Source organism: Orcinus orca, chromosome 1 (assembly GCF_937001465.1).
Source record: "Orcinus orca chromosome 1, mOrcOrc1.1, whole genome shotgun sequence".
NCBI lineage: Eukaryota > Metazoa > Chordata > Mammalia > Artiodactyla > Delphinidae > Orcinus > Orcinus orca.
The window spans coordinates 168,252,254-168,271,164 of NC_064559.1; the positions used below are offsets into that span (position 1 = coordinate 168,252,254).

Sequence of the window (18,911 nt, forward strand, 5' to 3'; positions counted from 1 at the left end):
CTGGCAGGGTGAGGGTCAGGATGACATGGGAAAGTATCAGCTCCTCAGAATGGAGCAGCCTGACCCACTGTAGGTGCCCAGTGAATGTGGCTCCCTGCCAGCTCCTCTGTTTCCTAAGGCCTGGCGCAGGGATATATGGCTGCCTCGTCCCTCCATCCCGTGGTTCCCTCAGGGGCTTGCAAACATACAGAACCTCCTCTATCACTTTTCTGGGAGTGAATTTAAGGGATGAAATATCCTATATCTTTTAGACTTGTAGAATGATAACTCAGGGGTTCTCAAATAGGGTGCATGAGAATCACCAGGGGAGGTGAAGTGGGGGGGAGTTGGCTAAAATGCCTGGGCTCTGCCCTCGGAAGTTTGGATTCAGTCTAGAGTGAGCTGGAGCCAAAGAACCTGCACTTCCAACAGCCCTCACACACCCACCCCTTAGTCAGGACTCCAGGACACACTGGTCGCTGCAGCCCCCTTGTGTTCTGCTGGGCCCAGAGTGGGAAGTGCTTTCTCGGGTCCTGCAGGGCGTGGGTGATGGAGGTGCTCTGGGCCCCTCTCCTGACTCCCAGGCCGCTCACCACCCTGCACTCGCCCCGAGGAGGCCGTTGTAAAGGGTCTTTGAGTGCCAGTGCTTTCCAGGGCTCTACACGACAGTATCTGTAAAGGGAAATTTCTGTAAAATGAATCCTGTGAATCCCGTATTCCCAACAGGTCGCCTTATATTTGTGAAATGTATTCCTAGGGATAACTTTGGGATCCACAGTTAGGGGTCCGAGGTACTCCTCTCCCACAGTGTAGTAGTGTCTGGGGGCCTTGACTCAGATACCTGCTCCCAACCCCACCTTGTCTGTGTCCTTTTCTCCATCTCTTGTGGCCTCTCGCCCCAGCTATGGAAGTAAGAGGAAGAAAAACTGGTCTGAGATCAGAGAGAAAAACTGAGGGTAAGGCACCAGTAACCTGCCACCTGCAGGGTGCAGTGGACTGTGCCGTCTCTGGCATCAGACATAGCTGACTGCATCCTCACTCGGCTCTTGACAGCTGTGTGACTAGTACCTGGTGATGGGTGCCGTGTCTGGTACACAGCAGTGCTCAATAGCTACTCACTGAGGGAACAAACAAGTCCTCAGCTCTACGCGTGGAGAGTAATGGTAGGTATCATTAGTGAGCACTGGCTGGGCGTTCTAAGTGCTTTACAGACATTAACGTAGGTGTTCGTAACAATCCTGTGGGATAGGGAATAATATTGTCCCCACTTTATGGGCACAGAGATGAGGATTGCTGGCCAAGGTAGATAGCCAGTGAGTGACCGAGCTGAACCCAGGCAGCCAAGCCCCAGAGCCCATGGCCTCGACCTTCGTGCTGGAGGCCCCAACCTAATCTTCCCCCTGCTGGGTTGTTGTAAAGATTAAATGGAAGCGTCTAGCTCTGTGCCTGGCACATCCTGGAGACCACTGAGTTCGGCCTCGTGTACCCCCTGAAAGGCAGAGGGAGCCAGCCGCGGAGGCCTGAGATGCGTCTGCCTCAGCTGGGTCTGTCACGTGGGACCTTCTGGGACTCTCAAGATGAGAGCCATCCCCAGGCCTGATCAGGGTTCTCATTCTTTCTTCCAAATTGAGAATCAACCCTGGGGCTTCGAGCCCCTGATTGAGTCAGCCTCTGATTGCAGCTGCAGTAATTATAGCTGTGTGGTCCCACTGGGCCCTGCCACTCAGCGGCTGCTCCCAGCCAGGGGAGGGGGCTTGGAGGGAGCTGTTGGGGCCTTGGTGAGCCCTGCACATCTGCAGTCATGGAGTCACTGATCTGGAAGGCAAATTGAGGCCCACATGGGGCATATCTCACCCAAGGGCACACAGCTGGAAATGGCAGAGACTCATGCAGGGCAAGGCGGCTCCACATTGCTGGAGCCTAAAGGGAAGGCTTGGAAGGGTGGAAGGTCGGGCCGGTGAGGCAGGCGAGGCAGGCAGGGGTTGGCTGGATCAAGGAGGGCCTTGAGGGCCAGGGGCCAGGGGGCCATGAAAGGGTGTTAGGCAGGGCAGTGGTGGGGTCAGTTATAGGATTCAGGAAGTCTTAGGGGAAGACAGGGGCTTCTTCTCAGACGAAGAAACTGAGACATGGGGCAGGAAGGCCCTGGTGGATTCCCAGGGCCTCGGGCCAGGTGGCTGGAGCCAGGCAGTAGGACCGGTTGGCACCATGCCCTGTGTCCCCCGCGGCTAAGCCATGCACGTGTGTCTGTCTCCACAGCCAAGCAGGTGTGTCCCGCAGAGAAGCTGAGCTGTGGACCCACCAGCCACAAGTGTGTGCCTGCTTCGTGGCGCTGTGATGGAGAGAAGGACTGCGAGAGTGGAGTGGACGAGGCCGGCTGTGCCACCTGTGAGTCCGGGGTCAGGTCCCCAGGGTTCGCCAAGCACAGTCAGGCAGCCTCGGGGAGCAGTGGCCGCTCGTGGGGAGGGGCCAGGTTCTCCAGGGGGCTTGGCAGGTAGAGAGGAAAAGGTAACGGTCAGGACACTAGTAATGGCCGGGCACTTTGCAGAGACATTCTTTTTCATCCTCACAAACACCTCACGAACAGCCATTATCATCCCCATTTGTGGGTGAGGAAACTGAGGCTCAGACAAGCGAGGAAAAGTGCCCACGGCTGAGTGCTGGAACTGAGATTCAGATTCAGGTCTGGACAGCAAAATCCATGCGTTCTTAAACCATGCCTGCCTGACATCTGCTCATCCATTCCATACGTCTGTACTGATCTCTGAGCAAGGGCAGGGAGACCAGGGTGGGGACCGTAGTGAGAGATGGTGGTGGCCCGGGCCAGGGCACTGGCGGTGTCAGGGGTAGGGAGGGGGACTGTCGCTAAAATCTCAGATTTGAGCCCCCGTGCCATAGGGCAGGAAGACATTCCCAGCAGCCTCGGCAGGGACAGATGGAAGTGGTCACTGGGGCAGTTCCACATCACTGAGCTTCAAACACAGGGATTATCTCCTTCCCAGGGAGCGGGCCAGCAGGGCCTGGGCCAGTGGGGAGCACAACCCGACCGTGCATGTTTGATGGGCACCTACTGTGTGCCAGGCCCGGAGCCAGGCTCCGAAAGGGCCGATAAGGTGACTGCTACACAGTCCTCCCTCTGGGAGCTCATGATTAACGGGGTAGACAGACTGGCTATCGTTACAAGGCTGTGAGGCTGGGCTGAGATCTGGGCGATCCCTTGGGGGCTTTTGCCAAGCACGTGCCCGCCACTGTCTCCCACCCCCTCCCTTCATCAGCTTCTGTATTTCATCCTATCCATCCTTCCAGGCCCAGGGGAATGCCATCTCCTCTGGGGGCTTCTGAGTCACAGCACTCTAGGATTCTGAGTCTGGAGTTTGGATATGTCTGAAGCCGGAAGCATCTGGTTATGGGGGCAGATCCTGGCTGGGGCCAGCAGGTTCAAAGCCCCATTGATGGCATTGGCTCATTTCTTCAGCTGTGATCATTTTGTGGGGCCTCACTGGCCAGTGAGAATCCTCTTCCCTCCCCTACCCCCTGAAAATCAGATGTTTCCTCAGTCATCAAGGCCATCAGCCACTACCGCAGCGGGTAGGAATAGCTCTAACGAGGGCATGTTGTAGCAGGACTGTTTCCTGTTAATTATAGGAGATAGTGGTGTTCGAAGGGCCTGTGGGGCTTCTCTGCTTCAGCTCCCAACCACCGGGGGAAACAAAAAGAATTCTCCCTTCTCTCATCCCTCAGAGCTTCTTCCATTCGTGAATGCTGGGCGAGGGGGGTCCCTGGGCACAGGCCTGAGGATGTAGATCTTCAAGGTGCTGTCAGCTTCCAAACCTTGGAGCGAACTCAGGATAAAGACAGCACTTCTTCTCAGAACTCTGATCGTAATGAGTCCTCGCTCCCTGTCTGGACAGGAAGGAGGGGAGCTAACCTAGGCATCAGCTTAATCTTGAGGGCAGACATCACAGGGTAGGGTGTGCTTTTCCCACCAATGCCCCAACATCCCAAAAGCCCAGAAAGGGGGAAAAAATGCATCTGTCAGAAACTTGGTAGCGCTGTCAGCAACACATGACACGAGCTGCCCTACATGGTGAAACTGAAGACATCGTTCTCTTTTATGTTCCCTAACGATGAGAAAGGACTTTTTCCCCACCGGAAAATAAAAACACAGACTCTTGGCGCCCCCACGTGGAGATATCTGGTGCTGCCACCACCGAGTTACCTGTGGCCACAGCTCCTGCATCCACACCCTGCCTGGGCCCCCAGGCCTGTTCTTGGCCTCTGTGTAAGGAATGAAGGAGGGAAGGAGGCCAGGTCGCTGCTCTAGAAACAGCCTACACTCCAGGATGGGAGGAAAACCAGAAAGCCGAGATGAGTTAGAGTAGGAAGTAAGGGCCCCAAACCTGAGTTCTGGTTCCCTCATCACCATGGACTGACTGTGTGACCCTGGGCAAATTGCTCCTCTCTCTGGGCCTCAGTTTCCCCATCTGTAAACTGGTAGCTGGGCTGGTGGTCACTAAGGCTCCCCCAGCCTCTGAGCTCAGAGCAGCCCACCAGAGAGGGGAAGCCCAGGGCCCCAGGCAGGGCCAGTGACCTGTGCCCTTAACTACTGCACATCCCTGAATTACTCCTCACACCAGGGCCGTTCCAGCCTCCATCCACACCACACCCACTCACTGCAGGGAGCTCCTCTGTGCCGGGCCTTCAGAACAAAAGTGGATCAGTCTCAGAGCCCACCCCCATGCAGTTTGTGGTCACAGGGCAGACAGAGAAGGACACAAGACCCAGACACCTGAGCAGGCTGTGAAGGGTACCAGAAAGGAGAGTGGAGGTGGGTGGAAACTTGCCAAGCAGGGGAGCATGAAGTGTGTTATGAAAGAGGTAGAATTTGGGCCCTTGAAGGATGCAAACTCATCGTTGCGATATACAGAGACAGTGGTGGGCAAGAGATGGGCGCCCAGCAGATGGGGCAGCTTGGGCAAAGGCCGGGAGGTGGGAAAGTGTACAAATGGTCCAGTGTGCGACGTGAAGCCGGAGCATGTGCGGGAGTGAGGTGATGGGGCAGAGCAGTAGCTCCGTGCCAGTGGCCTTGGATGCTAAGCCCAGGGACTTAGGATAGTTCTGGGCAAACTGGGGACGGGGAGGGACCTGAGCTGTGTTGTAAAGAAGCAGGTCCAGACCTTGTTCCCTGGGAGGGTCAGTGTCATGTTACATATCATTTCCTGAGAACATCACAAAGCCCTTCAAGACAGGGCGTGTTCTGCAGCTTTAGAGACTCTCCTAGTCCCACCATCCTGCTGGGAGCAGCACAGGAATTCCTACTCCCAACGAGGCTGGGGAGGTTCAGGGTGGCAAGTGTGCTGCCCCAGGTCATCCAGCATGACCCTGGCAGGACCCGGATTGGAGGCCCCCTTTGCTGTCCCCTGTTCGGCCCCCCAGCCGGGCTCATTCTGGCCCGCGGGTGAGGGTCAGGGCCCCTGTAGCGGGACCAGCGGGCCGGGGCACCGGGGATGGGATGGGGTCCGGCGGGCCGACCAGCTCTCTGTCCCGCGCAGTGTGCGCCCCGCACGAGTTCCAGTGCAGCAACCGCTCTTGCCTGGCCGCCGTGTTCGTGTGCGACGGCGACGACGACTGTGGCGACGGCAGCGACGAGCGTGGCTGCGCCGACCCGGCCTGCGGGCCCCGCGAGTTCCGCTGCGGCGGCGACGGCGGCGCCTGCATCCCCGAGCGCTGGGTCTGTGACCGCCAGTTCGACTGCGAGGACCGCTCGGACGAGGCGGCCGAGCTCTGCGGCCGCGCGGGCCCCAGGGCCACGTCCGCGCCCGCCACCTGCGCCGCTGCCGCCCAGTTCGCCTGCCGCAGCGGCGAGTGCGTGCACCTGGGCTGGCGCTGCGACGGCGACCGCGACTGCAAGGACAAGTCGGACGAGGCCGACTGCCGTAAGCCACCTCCCCTCCGTATCGCCCAGAGCCGCGGGCGCGCGACTGTCCGCCGAGGGGCCGCGTCTCCTCGCCCTACTCTGATCCTAGTAATGTTTTAACGGTGGCAGCAGGACTTGGGAAAAGTGAAGTGACTTGTGTGAGGCCACGTGGCTGCTAAGCTGCGGAGCTCAGGGTCTTCACAGGTACCTGTGACCTTCAGTAACGCTCCCCCCCACCCCCATACCTCCCATCTCTGCCCTTCCCTGTCCCAAGCAGTCACCAGTGGTTCCAATGCCAGACACCTTGGTACACTCAGGAAGCCCCCCACCCTGCCTACCTGCTGGGCCTGCTCATCCTTCAAGGCCTTGCCCAGGTTCCTCTGATGGACCCAGCTGGGCTGCGTCTCTCCCCTGAGCTGCTGCAGGTCCCTGGCACCTTCTCTTACAGCACATCCACACTGTGATGCCCTCGTTGCTCGCCCCTCAGCCCCACTGTGCACCCTTGAGCTCCTAGAGGATGGGGAGTCTCTTAGTAATCTCTGTTCCCCACCCCTGCACAGCACCGCACACACACTGGGCGCTCAGGAGGGGTTTGCTGAAGGGATGAGGTTGTTAAGTAATGAGCACGGAGACTCCAAAGAAGACCACGTGTCTGTTTGGAGGGGTGGCCCTGGGGAGAGACGGTGGAGTGGGAAACAGGAGACCTGAGTTGTAGTCCTGCCTTTGCCAGCTAGAGTGCTGTATGACCCTGGGTGAGGCCTTCCCCCTCTCTGAGCTTCAGTCTTCCCATTTTGTGCCTTGGCCGGGTGTCCTCCGAAGACTCCCAAGCTCAGCGACCGGTTCTGTTTTTGCCAGGGGTGGATACGGAGTGGGGGTGAGGGTGGAGGTTGGGGGAAGAGAGCTGTCCCAGCACCACAATGGCCCTGACTCTCTCCCCTTCCCCTCTCCTGGCAGCGCTGGGCACCTGCCGTGGAGACGAGTTCCGGTGTGGGGATGGGACTTGTGTCCCTGCCATCAAGCGCTGCAACCAGGAACAGGACTGTCCAGACAGGAGTGATGAAGCTGGCTGCCTGCAGGGTGCGTGTGGTCAGCAGCAAAGGGGCAGCATCCTCTGAGGCGAATGCCTGAGCTCCTCCCCCTGGCTCCGTAGAGAGCAGCGAGGGAGACATCACTCCTTGGTCCCTAAGATGCTTCTTCCCTCAGAGCATTACTTGCCCCTAAACCACCCAGATCCCCTTCCTGGGGTCCTAGTGGCACTAGACCTGGATTTTTAAGGACTTTGCAAAAGCTGAAAGAGGCCTAGGGGGAGGGGACATGAAGGCACTGCAGGAAGTCCAGCCCCCACCATTGGTCCACACCTACGCCTCCAAACAGCCTCCCTCACTCGTTCCCAGACTGAGCAGAGGCTGAGTCCCACTTCCCAGGGAGACCACTTAATTCTCAGATGGCTCTGCGGTCATCACCCTGCAGCAGCAGCAGGGACCCGGACCCAGTGGTCATCTGGAGAAATGGATCAGTGATTGGGCAGTGACGTGGCCTCCTCTATCTAGGGCACTTGGAGCATAGGTCCCCCTCAGGAGATGGTCAGTGCATCCGCCAGGGTCTCTGTAGAGCTGCTGCTTTTCCCTCCAAGTTCCCTAATACTGACAGATCAGACGCAGAGCCCCATGCCCTGCCCTCCTAGATGATGCTTGGGTATCCCGATTATCCCTAGGGTCCTGTCCTTCTGTGAGCAGAGCTCCCTCTGGCCCTGTATTCAGCTGTCTGTCCTGGGTCACTTTCTGGAGACCAGCAGGGACTGGGGCTGGAGCTCTTCTCACCTCCCATGGGCCCAGCCCACCCCAGCCCTCCCTGCCCAAGGTCTCACCAGTGCTGTCCACTCTCTTGTCCGGCCCGACAGAGTCAACATGTGAGGGTCCCCGCAGATTTCAGTGTAAGAGTGGCGAGTGCGTGGACGGCGGGAAAGTGTGTGATGCTCAGAGGGACTGCCGGGACTGGTCAGATGAGCCTCTGAAAGAGTGTGGTACAGTACCTCTCTCCGTCCCGCTGCTGGACTAACCCTCCCTGCCACGCCCCCTCCTGGCCCTCAGCCCTCGACTGCCCCTCTGCACACATTCTGATCTGACCCTCTCTCTGGACTCGTGCGCTGTCCCATGGTCTCAGACGGGGCTCTTTGCCTTTGGGGCCTCTTGCTCTGCTACTCTGCAAATCAAAGGGCCTTTCCTTTCCAGATGCTCAGAAATTATGCTTCCTCTCACAAATGCAGCCTCTCCTCACTTCTTCCACGTTCAGACCTCTGAGTGTGTGCTCACTCTGAAGTTTCTCTCTTCCTCATTATTTTTGCCCAGCCGACCTAGCCAGGGCGCTGGCCTCTGAGGCCTTCCAGCCCCCTGCAGGAGACCCTGCAGGGGAAGAGGTGGGGAACAGCAGGCGGGTGGGCAGACGAGGCACATCTGGAGGCCACTGGGCTCAGGCCAGGCCCGGGTGAGCATAGGGCAGAGCCAGCAGCAGAGGGTAGCACCATCCTGAGAAGCTTTCTGGGAGACCAGACTCACGGGCTGGACATGAGTTAGGAGTGGAAAGAGGCGGCTGTCCTGATGGCCAGAGCTGTAGGGGTGGGTTCCAGGCTAAAAAGAACAGGAGAGTCTGGACCGTAGGTGGGCGGGCATCCTAGAGAGCACGCAGGAAACCCAGCGTGGGCTCCAGGAGGGTTCATTTCTGAGGTCAGGGGACAGAGGATTTCTTGGGGGACAGAGCCTAGGTCAGACCCTCCCTCCCCTACCCTCCTGGCAGACCCTTTTCCACCCAGTACCTCCCCTCCTAAACCCTCAGAGGAGCTTCATCCCCTGGAGCTCCCTGGAATAGCACGTTTCTGCCCCTACTGAAGATTAAGAAATTGATTTCGGAAGGAGGAGTAGCTGGGTGAAGGTCCCTCGGCCTCCACCTGAGCTTGCAGGTGACAGACTCCCCCCAGGCCCTGCCATGGAAAGTCCCAGAAGAAGGAAGTTATGGAAAAGAAGATAAGGAAGCAGGAGCAGCGGAGCCTAGCCACCGCCCCCCACCCACAGACTACTAACCTGCTAAACTCTCTTCTCTCTTGTCTTTTGCATGACACACCAAAGAGACGTATGTACGCATGTGTTTGTGTCTCTGTGCTGGTGAGAGGCCAGTGTCTGTACCCATGGCTCCTTCTCTGAGGAAGGCAAGGGAATTGCATCACGTATCTCTGTGCGGCTCCCACGTCTGTGTGAATGTGCCTGCCTGTGCACGTAAGCTGGTGTGTGTATGTGCATGCAGGTGTGGGCATGCAGGTGGGCGTGCGTGCTGGGAGAAGGGCACTGCCCCTTCCTTCAACAGGGGACCTCAAATGCTCCTCAGGCCTCTCTGGGCCACCTTCCCCTCTCCCCACCCTGCAGGCCCCCCAGCAGAATCACCTCCAGGGTAGGTAGAATTGGGAAGGCCCGGAGACTCCCCTCAGCCTCTGTCTCAGCACTGGTCTTTCAGGGAAGGGTTGACGGAGATAGACAGCTCGGGACCCGCTACCCATTCTCTGACCCCGACTCGCCTCAGCCCCGGAGGACTCAGTTCCTTGGTCTTTCATCAAAGCCTGAGTCACGTGGAGCTCTCCCCTTTCCCCTTGCAGAGCCATCCTACACATGCCCCTCCACCCAGTGGTCGGTAAATACAATGGTTGAGCTGCTGCCCCTGCAGAAGGCGGGGTAGGAAGTGAGTGAACTGGTGAACAAATGAATGGACGGGAGGGAATAGTGTGGTGTGGGAGAGGTCAAGGAGGGCTTGGAGTGACAGAAAGAGTCCTGGAGGTGGTACCCTACAGAGACCACCGCAAAGCTACCACAGCTCAGCCCACCCCGAGGGGCTGGGGCTTCCCAGGGCTGGGCCTGGCTGAGTCACCCCCCGGCCCCTGAGTCATGGGGTTGCTATGGTCTTCTTCTTTCAGTTCTGCCAACATCCCAGAGAAACAGGAGGCGGCCCAGGGGTAAAGAGGAGCATTCCCTAAGCATGGCTCAGGCTGGAGGTGGGGCACCACAGCTGTGCATGGCCTGGGGTGGGCAGCTCAGACCAGCTGTGTGCATGGCCCTGGCTGGCCGGGCACAGCTCTGCCTGGCTTGGCTGGAGTGGTGGGACGTGGGCCTGATGGGCAGAGGGTGGCACGGCACCTTCCCTGGCTGGCAGAATTAACCCTCTGTGGTTCTAAAGCCCAAAGATGCTGTGAGAACTTGCTGAGCCTTGGTCCTGGCCTCCCTGACCTCCGCTAAGACCCTGCCAGGAGGTGGTAAGGGAGTGGAGGACGGGGGAACCAGATGACCTCCTGGCATCCCTTCATCCCTTGCTGCAGTTGGTAGTATTGGGACCAGGCCTGTGACTAAGTGTAGGAATAGGGACAGGTGCTGAAATGAGAGGAGGTGAAAAAACCCACCATAGTTCACGGTGGGAGAGAACTGACTTAGCAGCAGCTCCGAGGAGAAAGAGGCCTGGCAGTCTTAGATAACCACAGCTCAGTAGCGGGCAGCCCTTGTCGTTCAGACTCCTCTGGGTGGCAGACTAGCTCTGGGCCCTGCGGGAGAAGGACACAGACAGATGGAGTGCAGGCAGAGAAAGGCACTTGAGTGGCGGGGGACCAGGAATCGGCGCTTTAAGGAGATTCTGGGGGAGCCATTGGACTCTGGTCAACCCCACACAGAGCCAGCTGCCTCAGGAGGAAAGCAGGCTTCCCGAGGCTGGGGGTGTTTAAGCAAGGGCATTTCGGAAGGGATTTTTGGGGTCCCTGAGGGTTGGACGTGGTACCTGCAGGCACCTTCAGCTCTGAGGTCACAAGGAAGGAGGAGCCATAAGAAACGTGTTTGTGAAAGGAAAGACCTTAGGCAGCCTAGCTGCCTTCAGCCTGGTGGTGGACAGAGCCCTGGCCTGGGAGGCAAAGGACCCGAGTTCTGGTTCCACTCTGTCCTGTCTATGTGACCTGGCCCTCTCTGAGCCTCCTCTTGCCCAGTCACCTGGCTAATGAGGCTGAGGCTCTGGGGGAAGCTCGCTGCCCCGAGTCTCTGCTTCAGCTCTAGGCCCATCCCTGTCCTGCCCCCACCCCAATCTGAGCTCCTGGACCCTCAGGAGCCCACGTCCCTCCCCAGGGCTGAACGAGTGTCTGCACAACAATGGCGGCTGTTCCCACATCTGCACCGACCTCAAGATCGGCTTTGAGTGCACGTGCCCATCGGGCTACCGGCTCCTGGACCAGAAGACCTGTGGTGGTGAGCCCCTCCCCGAGCCCCTCAAGGAGGCGGCTCCTCCGGCCAGTGCTGACCTCTGCTCCCCCCCACAGACATTGACGAGTGTGAGGACCCAGATGCCTGCAGCCAGATCTGTGTCAATTACAAGGGCTACTTTAAGTGCGAGTGCCACCCTGGCTACGAGATGGACACCCTGACCAAGAACTGCAAGGCCGTCGGTATGGACACCACAAGGTGGGGGGGGGTGCAGGGGAGCAGCTCTGAGGGAGTCCAGGAAGCACTGTGCTTCCCATACGTGAGGAGCGGGTGTGCACACCTGCGTATACACACACAGATGGCAGGTTGCACACACAGTGCTCAGAGTGTAAATATTCAGCACACACACGATGCACTGTGCATGCACACCCGCACAGACGCTGCACAGCGCCACCCGGTACAGCCCACAGAGTCTGCACTCACACGACACACAGTGCCAGACACAGGCTGGACCGTGCTGGCTACACACGGCACGGGCAGCCCACACAAAGAGCAGGCCATGTGCAGACCTAACGTTGATCGTCACGTCAGCCAACGGAATTCACTTATTTTATTCAGTTCTTTACACTGAACACCTAACATTGTTGTAGGCACTAGGGATTCAGCAGTAAGCAAAACAGACATGAATCCCTGTCTGTCCTCATGGGACTTACACTCTAGTTGGTGAGACAGACAAGAAATCAGAAAAATAAATACAGTGCATGGCAGATGGCGATGAGGGTTCAGGAGAAATATAAAGTAGAGAAGTTATAGTTTTCGATAGAGTGGTCAGGAAAGCCCTCACTGAGAAGGTGACATTTGAATAAAGGCCTGAAGGAGACGAAGGAGTGAGCCATGCATCACCTGCAGGAGCCGAAGGCAGCAGCATGCCTGCTGTGTTCAGATGAGAACGAGGAAGCCAGGGCAGCCAGGGCAACCAGGGCATAGGAGGAGATGAAGTCCAAGAGGTGACTTGGGGGCAGATCACAAAGGCCTTCGAGACCATTCTAAGGGCTGACTCTCGGTTTCACTGTCAGTCGGGGAAGGAAGCCTTTGTGGGTTCAGAGTAGAGGGACAGGGTGTGCCTTACATTTTAACTGACTTCCTCTGGAGGCTGTGTTGGGAATAGACTGTCGGGGGCAGGAGAGGAAGCAGGGGAGCTGCTGCAGAGGTCCTTGCCATCAGCCAGGAGAGAGGTGATGGTGGCTTGGATCAGGGCCTTGCGTGGGAATAATGAGAAGTGGACAGTATGAATATATTTTGAAGGTCAGGATTTATTTTGAAGCAGCAGGATTTGCTTATGAATTAAATGTAGAATGTGAAAGAAAAAAAAGGAGTCAAAGATGACCCCAAGGTTTTTGACGAACTAACTGGAAAAATAGGATTGCTATTTATGGAGTTGGGAAAGACGGTGAGAAAAGCAGGTTTGGGAGAATATTAGATTGATCTGGACATGTTAAATTTAACAAAACTGTTTAGACATCTAAGCAAAGTATTGTGTAGGCTGTTAGATATACGAACCTGGAATTCAGATGCACGAATACCCATTCTATAGGTTATAACAACACAGCAGCTACAATAATTGACATGTAGCCCGTAAACCCAAAACATATACCACCCGAACTGCACAATGTACAGCACATACATTAGCCCATCACATGTAACGTGCAACCTGTTCTTACCCCCACATGGGACAGGTGTGACACAGAACAGGGATTACATACGTGCAGTGGAGACAACATACAATGGCCCATATATACACAAACCCCTACGTGTGAATATCTAAAGTGCAGTTACTCAAAAACTCAAGTCATAAACACACAGGGTTCCTGTCACAGTCACAGCTCTCAGTAAAAATCACCTCAAGGTACCCTGTAAGCCAGCTCCTGCCCTCAGGAAGATGAAGTGTCTTTGCTCTCATTTTGAGGTGAGGAAAATCACAGTTTGTCAGTGGCGGAGCTGGGGTCTTGAATCCAGCTTTCCTCCTTTCTCCTTGCGCTTAGACCTCTAGTTTTCCATGGTATCTGTTTGTCCCACACCTTCCCTGTCACGCCAACCCTGCTTTGAAATAATCTCCATCACTACACACAGGTCACACACCCAGCCCCAGGCCCCACCTGGCTCTGTGCTGGTCCTACCCTGTCCCCAGGGAGCACATTAGCCTGGCACAGATGGACAGTGACAGGAACCAGGTGGCCTGCAGAAGTGTCAGCTGGAAAACAAGAGGGGGAGAAGGTACAGGGGCAGGTGTTGCCATTCAGTATTGCAGGTGCCCAAGAGTGGCCCGCTCCATCTGAAAGCAGGCTGGAGGAGTGGCGGCCTGTGCGAAGTGCTAGGCCCTCATAGGCCTGGGGGACAGTGACCCTCCCCATGGAGTAGCCAGGAATGTCTAGCTCACTGAAGATCTTCCCAAAATCTAATCCTAAATCTAAAAATGGGTTTGTGTGTACACGGGAGGTTGTGTGTTGTCCCTTTGCACGTATATAGTCTGTGTCATGTTATACACATCCCACCCCTGCCTCTGGCTCAGAATAAAGTGAAAACTCTTCCCCTGGATCACAGGATCCCTTGTGATCTGGTCCCTTCCAGCATCTGCAGATTCGTCTCATGCCAATACACTCTGTATAAACTAACGTCTCACAACGACCTTGAATCTCCTCCCTCGAGTCCCACCCCCAGCCCTGAGGGCCGTGCTCCATGCTGCAGCCTCAGTCATCTTTCTAAATCATTTAACGCTCATGTTGCCCCTTCTTGAACACTGCAGTGGGGCCCAAGCAGAGGAGGTGGCAGCTGCTGGGGAGAAATGCATTCTAGGTAGAGGGACAGCTTGAGCAAAGGCCCCGAGGCAGCAAAGCTCTGCCGTGGCAAGGTGATGACAGGTAGTCTGGTGGCCGGAATCAAGGTGTCAGGGGGGTGAGTGATGAGGCTGGACAGGGAGCTGGGGTCATGCTGCAGAAGGCCTTCCGTGCAGGCCAGAGGAAATGGGGAGTCATCAAAGATTTGGGGGGAGTTTGTGTGCAATAAAAAGAATAAAAATCCCTCTGTTACGCATGGGGCTTTGCACTTATGCTTTTTGTAGCCATCATTTCACCTGCTTCTTTAACCTGTGAGGTAGGAGTCGTCACCACTTTTTACAGGAAATGAGGAGTCCCCCAGCAAACCAGGGGCAGAGCCTTGGTCTCCAGATCCCCCACCTCTTGCACTGACCCTTTCCCTCTCAACCCCCCTGCATGGCAGCTGGCAGAAGCCCGTCCCTAATCTTCACCAACCGGCATGAAGTGCGGAGGATAGACCTGGTGAAGCGGGACTACTCGCGTCTCATCCCCATGCTCAAGAACGTCGTGGCGCTGGACGTCGAAGTTGCCACCAATCGCATCTACTGGTGTGACCTCTCCTACCGCAAGATCTACAGGTGAGTCGAGGCCTGGGTCCTGCAACCAGGCCTGGGGGGTGTGGCTGGGGCCAACAAAGAAGGAGGAAGGGTGGCCGCTGCACCTCTTCTGCCTCTATATTTCCCCAGGACAGAGATCGGGCTTAGGAAGGCACGGGGGATCACAGCGGTTGTGGAACTGCCAGGACTTCTCCACCTGCTGGGCCTTCCGGGGGCTGAGGGCTTGGATGGGCGAGCAGCTTTGAGCCCCACACATGGAGGCTTTGACTGACCTCTGGCGGCCTGAGGGGGCAGTGCGAGACACAGGAAATGTTCAGCCAGGGCGGAAAGGAAGAAGCCTCTGGGCTTTGGTAGGGATTTTCAGAGCAGCTCACATATATGTGTGTTGGATGCTGGGGACTCAAAGATGACTCAGACCTGGTCCTGCCTGGAGGATCCCACTCAGAGCATAGCGAAATCCACTGTGATGAGCATGAGGGAACAGTATAGAGGAGGCCTCTGACCCAATCTGGCGGTCAAGGGTGGCACTACCTGCAGTCCAGCCCTTCACAGCACAGTCAGTGGACTCTGGCGCTTGGGAAGGCTCCTTGCACACGCAGGAGGTTCTCTCCTAGGAGCCTCTGCGTGCCCAGGCCCCCTTTCTTTGTCCTGAGATCCACTTGGCAGGACTGCCGATGACCAGGCACTGGGCGGACTGTTGAACGAATGGTGGATGGATGGGTGGAAGCAGTCCGCGGCGTGCTGCTCACCGACAGCTCGATGCTTATCACGCCCCAGCACACACAGACACACTCACACTCGCACACCCAGAAACAGCTTGAGCAGTGCCTGTCCGATGGTTGTGACGGAAAGAGGCAGGATTTGATGATGCCCTGGTTATGGCGCTGTGGGAGGATGAGTCAGAATGAATTCCCAGGTTCACTTTGGGAGTTTCAGTTTCCGGCTTGGGAGGTTTCGTGGACGGTGGTACCGTTCTCTGAGATGGAAGCAGGGGAGGAGTTTCGGGTGGGGGATAGGCAGTCTGTCTGTGTGGCTGAGAGGAGGGGAATGGGGATGAACAGTTTGGGATGTGTTGAGTTCATGGTGTCCATGGGACGTCCGACGGGGGCCAGTTGGCTTTATAGTCTGGAACTTAGACAGTTGTCAGGATCAGAGGGTCAGAGCTGTGGATGGCCGTGGGCACTGTGGAACTAATCACCCGAAGAGAGGGTAAGTGGAGAAGAAAACCTTGGGAAATAAAGCATTTGGGAGAGAGAAAGCCCTGCTAATTTTGCCTCCTGAGTGTCTGCTGTACTGTGGCCCCTTCTGTCCATTCTTACTGCCTCAGCCCTTCTGCACACCCTCTTCGTCTCTCACCTGGATGCGGTCACAGCCTCCTAACTGGTCTCCCTGCCTTCATTCCCTCCTCCTCCAATTCCTCGCGTATTCTGAAGGTGCCACAGTGATCTAACATGCCTCTCTGGCCATGTCCTCCGACCTGTTCAGTTACCCCTCCACAGTGAAATCCTGAGCCTTTAGCGTGGCACACAGAGCCCGTCAGGATGTGGCCCCTGCCTACACTTACTTCCTGTCTTACACCCCACCTACCCCACTCCACCCCCACTGGATCCGTCACTGTTCCAGAGCACACGCCTCGGCATCTGCACGTGCTGTTCCCTCTGCCTTTGTTCTTTGTGTTCCTGACAGACTGGGCCTTCAGGGCTCCACTACAAGTCCTTCTCCAGCCCTCCAGGATGATGTAGTCTCCATTACTCTGCTGCTATAGCCTCTGATACTTTCCGTAATCACAGTGTATTGGTGTCATTATCTGGCTGTAAATTTCTGTCCCTACTAAACTGAGCTCCTCCAGGCCAGAGACCGTGGCTGACTTGAGCCTGTATCCTTACCCTGGCGGCCCAGGGAATGTGTTGAGTGGAAATGAGCCAAGTTCCTCTCCAATGCACTGCTGTGGCCCAGAGGGAAGAGAGAGGGGAAGGGCAGCTCCAGATGGGCCCGGGGGTGGCACACCTGCCCACGCCAGCCCTGGTTGCTCCTAGCGCCTACATGGACAAAGCCAGCGACCCGGCGGAGCAGGAGGTCCTCATTGATGAGCAGCTGCACTCTCCGGAGGGCCTGGCAGTGGACTGGGTCCACAAGCACATCTACTGGACCGACTCAGGCAACAAGACCATCTCAGTGGCCACAGTTGATGGCGGACGCCGCTGCACTCTCTTCAGCCGTGACCTCAGTGAACCCCGGGCCATTGCCGTTGACCCCCTGCAAGGGTGAGTGTTCCCACCCCCAAATTGCCCCAGGCGCTCAGTCCTCATGTGTCTGTCACAAGAGCTGCCTTGAGGGCTTCGGAAGGCCCTGGGCCACCCAGACACAAGCCACAGGGAAGAAAGTCCGTGCGGGCCCCTCAGCCTGTGAACCCCTGACCCAGGGTCCCTTGCGCACTGGTCGCCAGGGCGCTCCCAGGACTCTGCTGCTCTCTCACCATATCATAGAAGCAGAGCATCTCAGAGCCGGGTAGGGCGCTAGAAATTGCCTGGTAGATACTCCTGGGGCAGGAAGTCTTCCCTCAGGCTGCTGCGCGCTGCAGGTGGGCATCTGGCGACTGCTCGCACTTCCAGAGACAGGAGCTTGTCACTTCTCATACGGCCTGTTTCATTTTGGGGCAGCTCTGCCCATTAGAAAGTATTCTTTTGTTTGTTTCGTTCTCATGTTCCCATATCTGCCTCTCTTGGACTTCCTCCATTGGCCTCCGGAGTTACCTCTAGCATGTCTACTCCCTGCCCTGCAGGACAGCCAGCAAGATTTGAGGACTGAGATTACTGGGTCAGCTCTGCTCCAGCCTGCCCGCCTCCATCCCCATCCCTGTGGCCCACAGCCTCTGGGCCCCTCACCACCCAGGCTGCCCTGCTCTGCCCATGCCTCCATATCGGGGGTAGGGATTCTGAACAGAGCACGACTCCCTCCCTCCCTCCCTCCCTCCCTCAGTGGGGATGTCTGAGATGGCATGGTTTTTAAGCAGCTGCATCATATTATGTTTACCAGGATCACCAGCTTCTTCCTGCTCCTGTTTCCTTAATTGTTAAGCAAGGATAAGAAAACCCTCTTCTTCCAGTGAGGGCAGCTGGGGGTGAGGCTGGCCACCTGAGAGGGTGTGCCTGGCCTTGGGAAGTGGCGGACAGCTGCTGCTTTAATAGGCAGCACAGGTGCATCCAGGCACTCTGCAGACAACTGTCATCCCATTTAACCCCCACCTCAACCCTGTTCTCTGTCTGCTATCACACAGACCTGGGGCTGCACCTGCCATGTCCCCCAGACCATATAGTTACACCCAGCCCATTCCTGGTCCATTGTGGCTCGGTCAGGGTCCCACCAGAAAACCCACTGCACACTCATTTTAAGATAATTTAAGGCCGGTTAATAAAGGGAGTATTGACAAAGGAGCGGGTAAGGTCTCATGCACTATCCTGGACTAGTAACAGGTAACAGGCCTGAGGGGCAGGAGCAGGGAGGGTTACCCGAGTTGGGAGGGAAAGAGCCGGGTAGAGAGGGTCACCTTTAGGGCATTAGCCAGCTGGAGGCACCTCTGTAGGGGGGAGTTAGGGGAAGAGACATCCTGACCTCAGTCTCTCCCCTTCCCCCTCCGATATTTTGCTGAATACAACTGGAAGCCAGACGGCTAGGGAGCCCAGCCCAATGATGTGGTTCCCACATGCGCCAGCCTTTTGGTATACAGAGCAGAATGGCGATGGGATTCGAAGTGGCAAATGGAAGGGATCCAGAACAACCACGCAGCCCCCCAGCCTGGAGCCAGCCTTGGCTTGACACCAGCTTTCAGCAGAGGCATTTTGGGGAGGGTTAAGCACACGGGCTCTAGAGTCCAACTTAATTTGAACTTAAACTTGAAGCCTGGCCTTACTACTTATTCACAACGTGATCTTAGGGAAGTCAGCCTCTCTGAGCCACAGTTTACTCATCTGTAAAATGGGACTGATAATTACACCCTCCTGGGGTAATTGTGAGGCTACTTCATTCAACAAGTAGTAAATAAGACCTATAGGCCACACACGAGCTACCTGCCAGGTACAAAATGAGGAGTGAGGCAGATGAGGCGCCTGCCCTCAGCGGAGCATGTAGACTAGTGGGGAAAACAGACAGTAAACAAATTCGCCACATACCGAAGGCACACGTAAATAACCGACGGTGTGAGCGCTCTGGAGGGAGAAAACAGGGCGTTTTAAGAGTCAATAACAGGGAGAACCTATTTACATTGAGGGTCGGAGGAAGGTTCTCTACTGAAAAGACGTTCTAAATGGCACACAAGTGGGGGCAAAGGCTCTGTGAAGGCCTTGGTGCCCTGAGGGATCTAAGAGAAGCC

General features: G+C 56.6%; 1 protein-coding gene across 20 annotated transcripts in view; it reads left to right on the forward strand.

Moving 5' to 3' along the window:
• The window catches only part of LRP8 (LDL receptor related protein 8), a 78,000-nt gene that overhangs the window by 42,664 nt on the left and 16,425 nt on the right, over nt 1-18,911 (forward strand). For 2 of the 20 annotated variants that reach the window (XM_033435473.2, XM_033435479.2), the window contains exons 4-12: nt 2,236-2,364; nt 5,529-5,912; nt 6,848-6,970; nt 7,794-7,916; nt 9,852-9,929; nt 11,038-11,157; nt 11,229-11,354; nt 14,389-14,563; nt 16,579-16,806. In XM_033435473.2, the coding sequence (XP_033291364.1) occupies nt 2,236-2,364; nt 5,529-5,912; nt 6,848-6,970; nt 7,794-7,916; nt 9,852-9,929; nt 11,038-11,157; nt 11,229-11,354; nt 14,389-14,563; nt 16,579-16,806 (1,486 nt within the window). The remainder of the gene's footprint in view (nt 1-2,235; nt 2,365-5,528; nt 5,913-6,847; nt 6,971-7,793; nt 7,917-9,851; nt 9,930-11,037; nt 11,158-11,228; nt 11,355-14,388; nt 14,564-16,578; nt 16,807-18,911) is intronic. The other 18 variants (XM_004273831.3, XM_004273832.3, XM_004273833.3 and 15 more) reach the window with 16 other exon arrangements.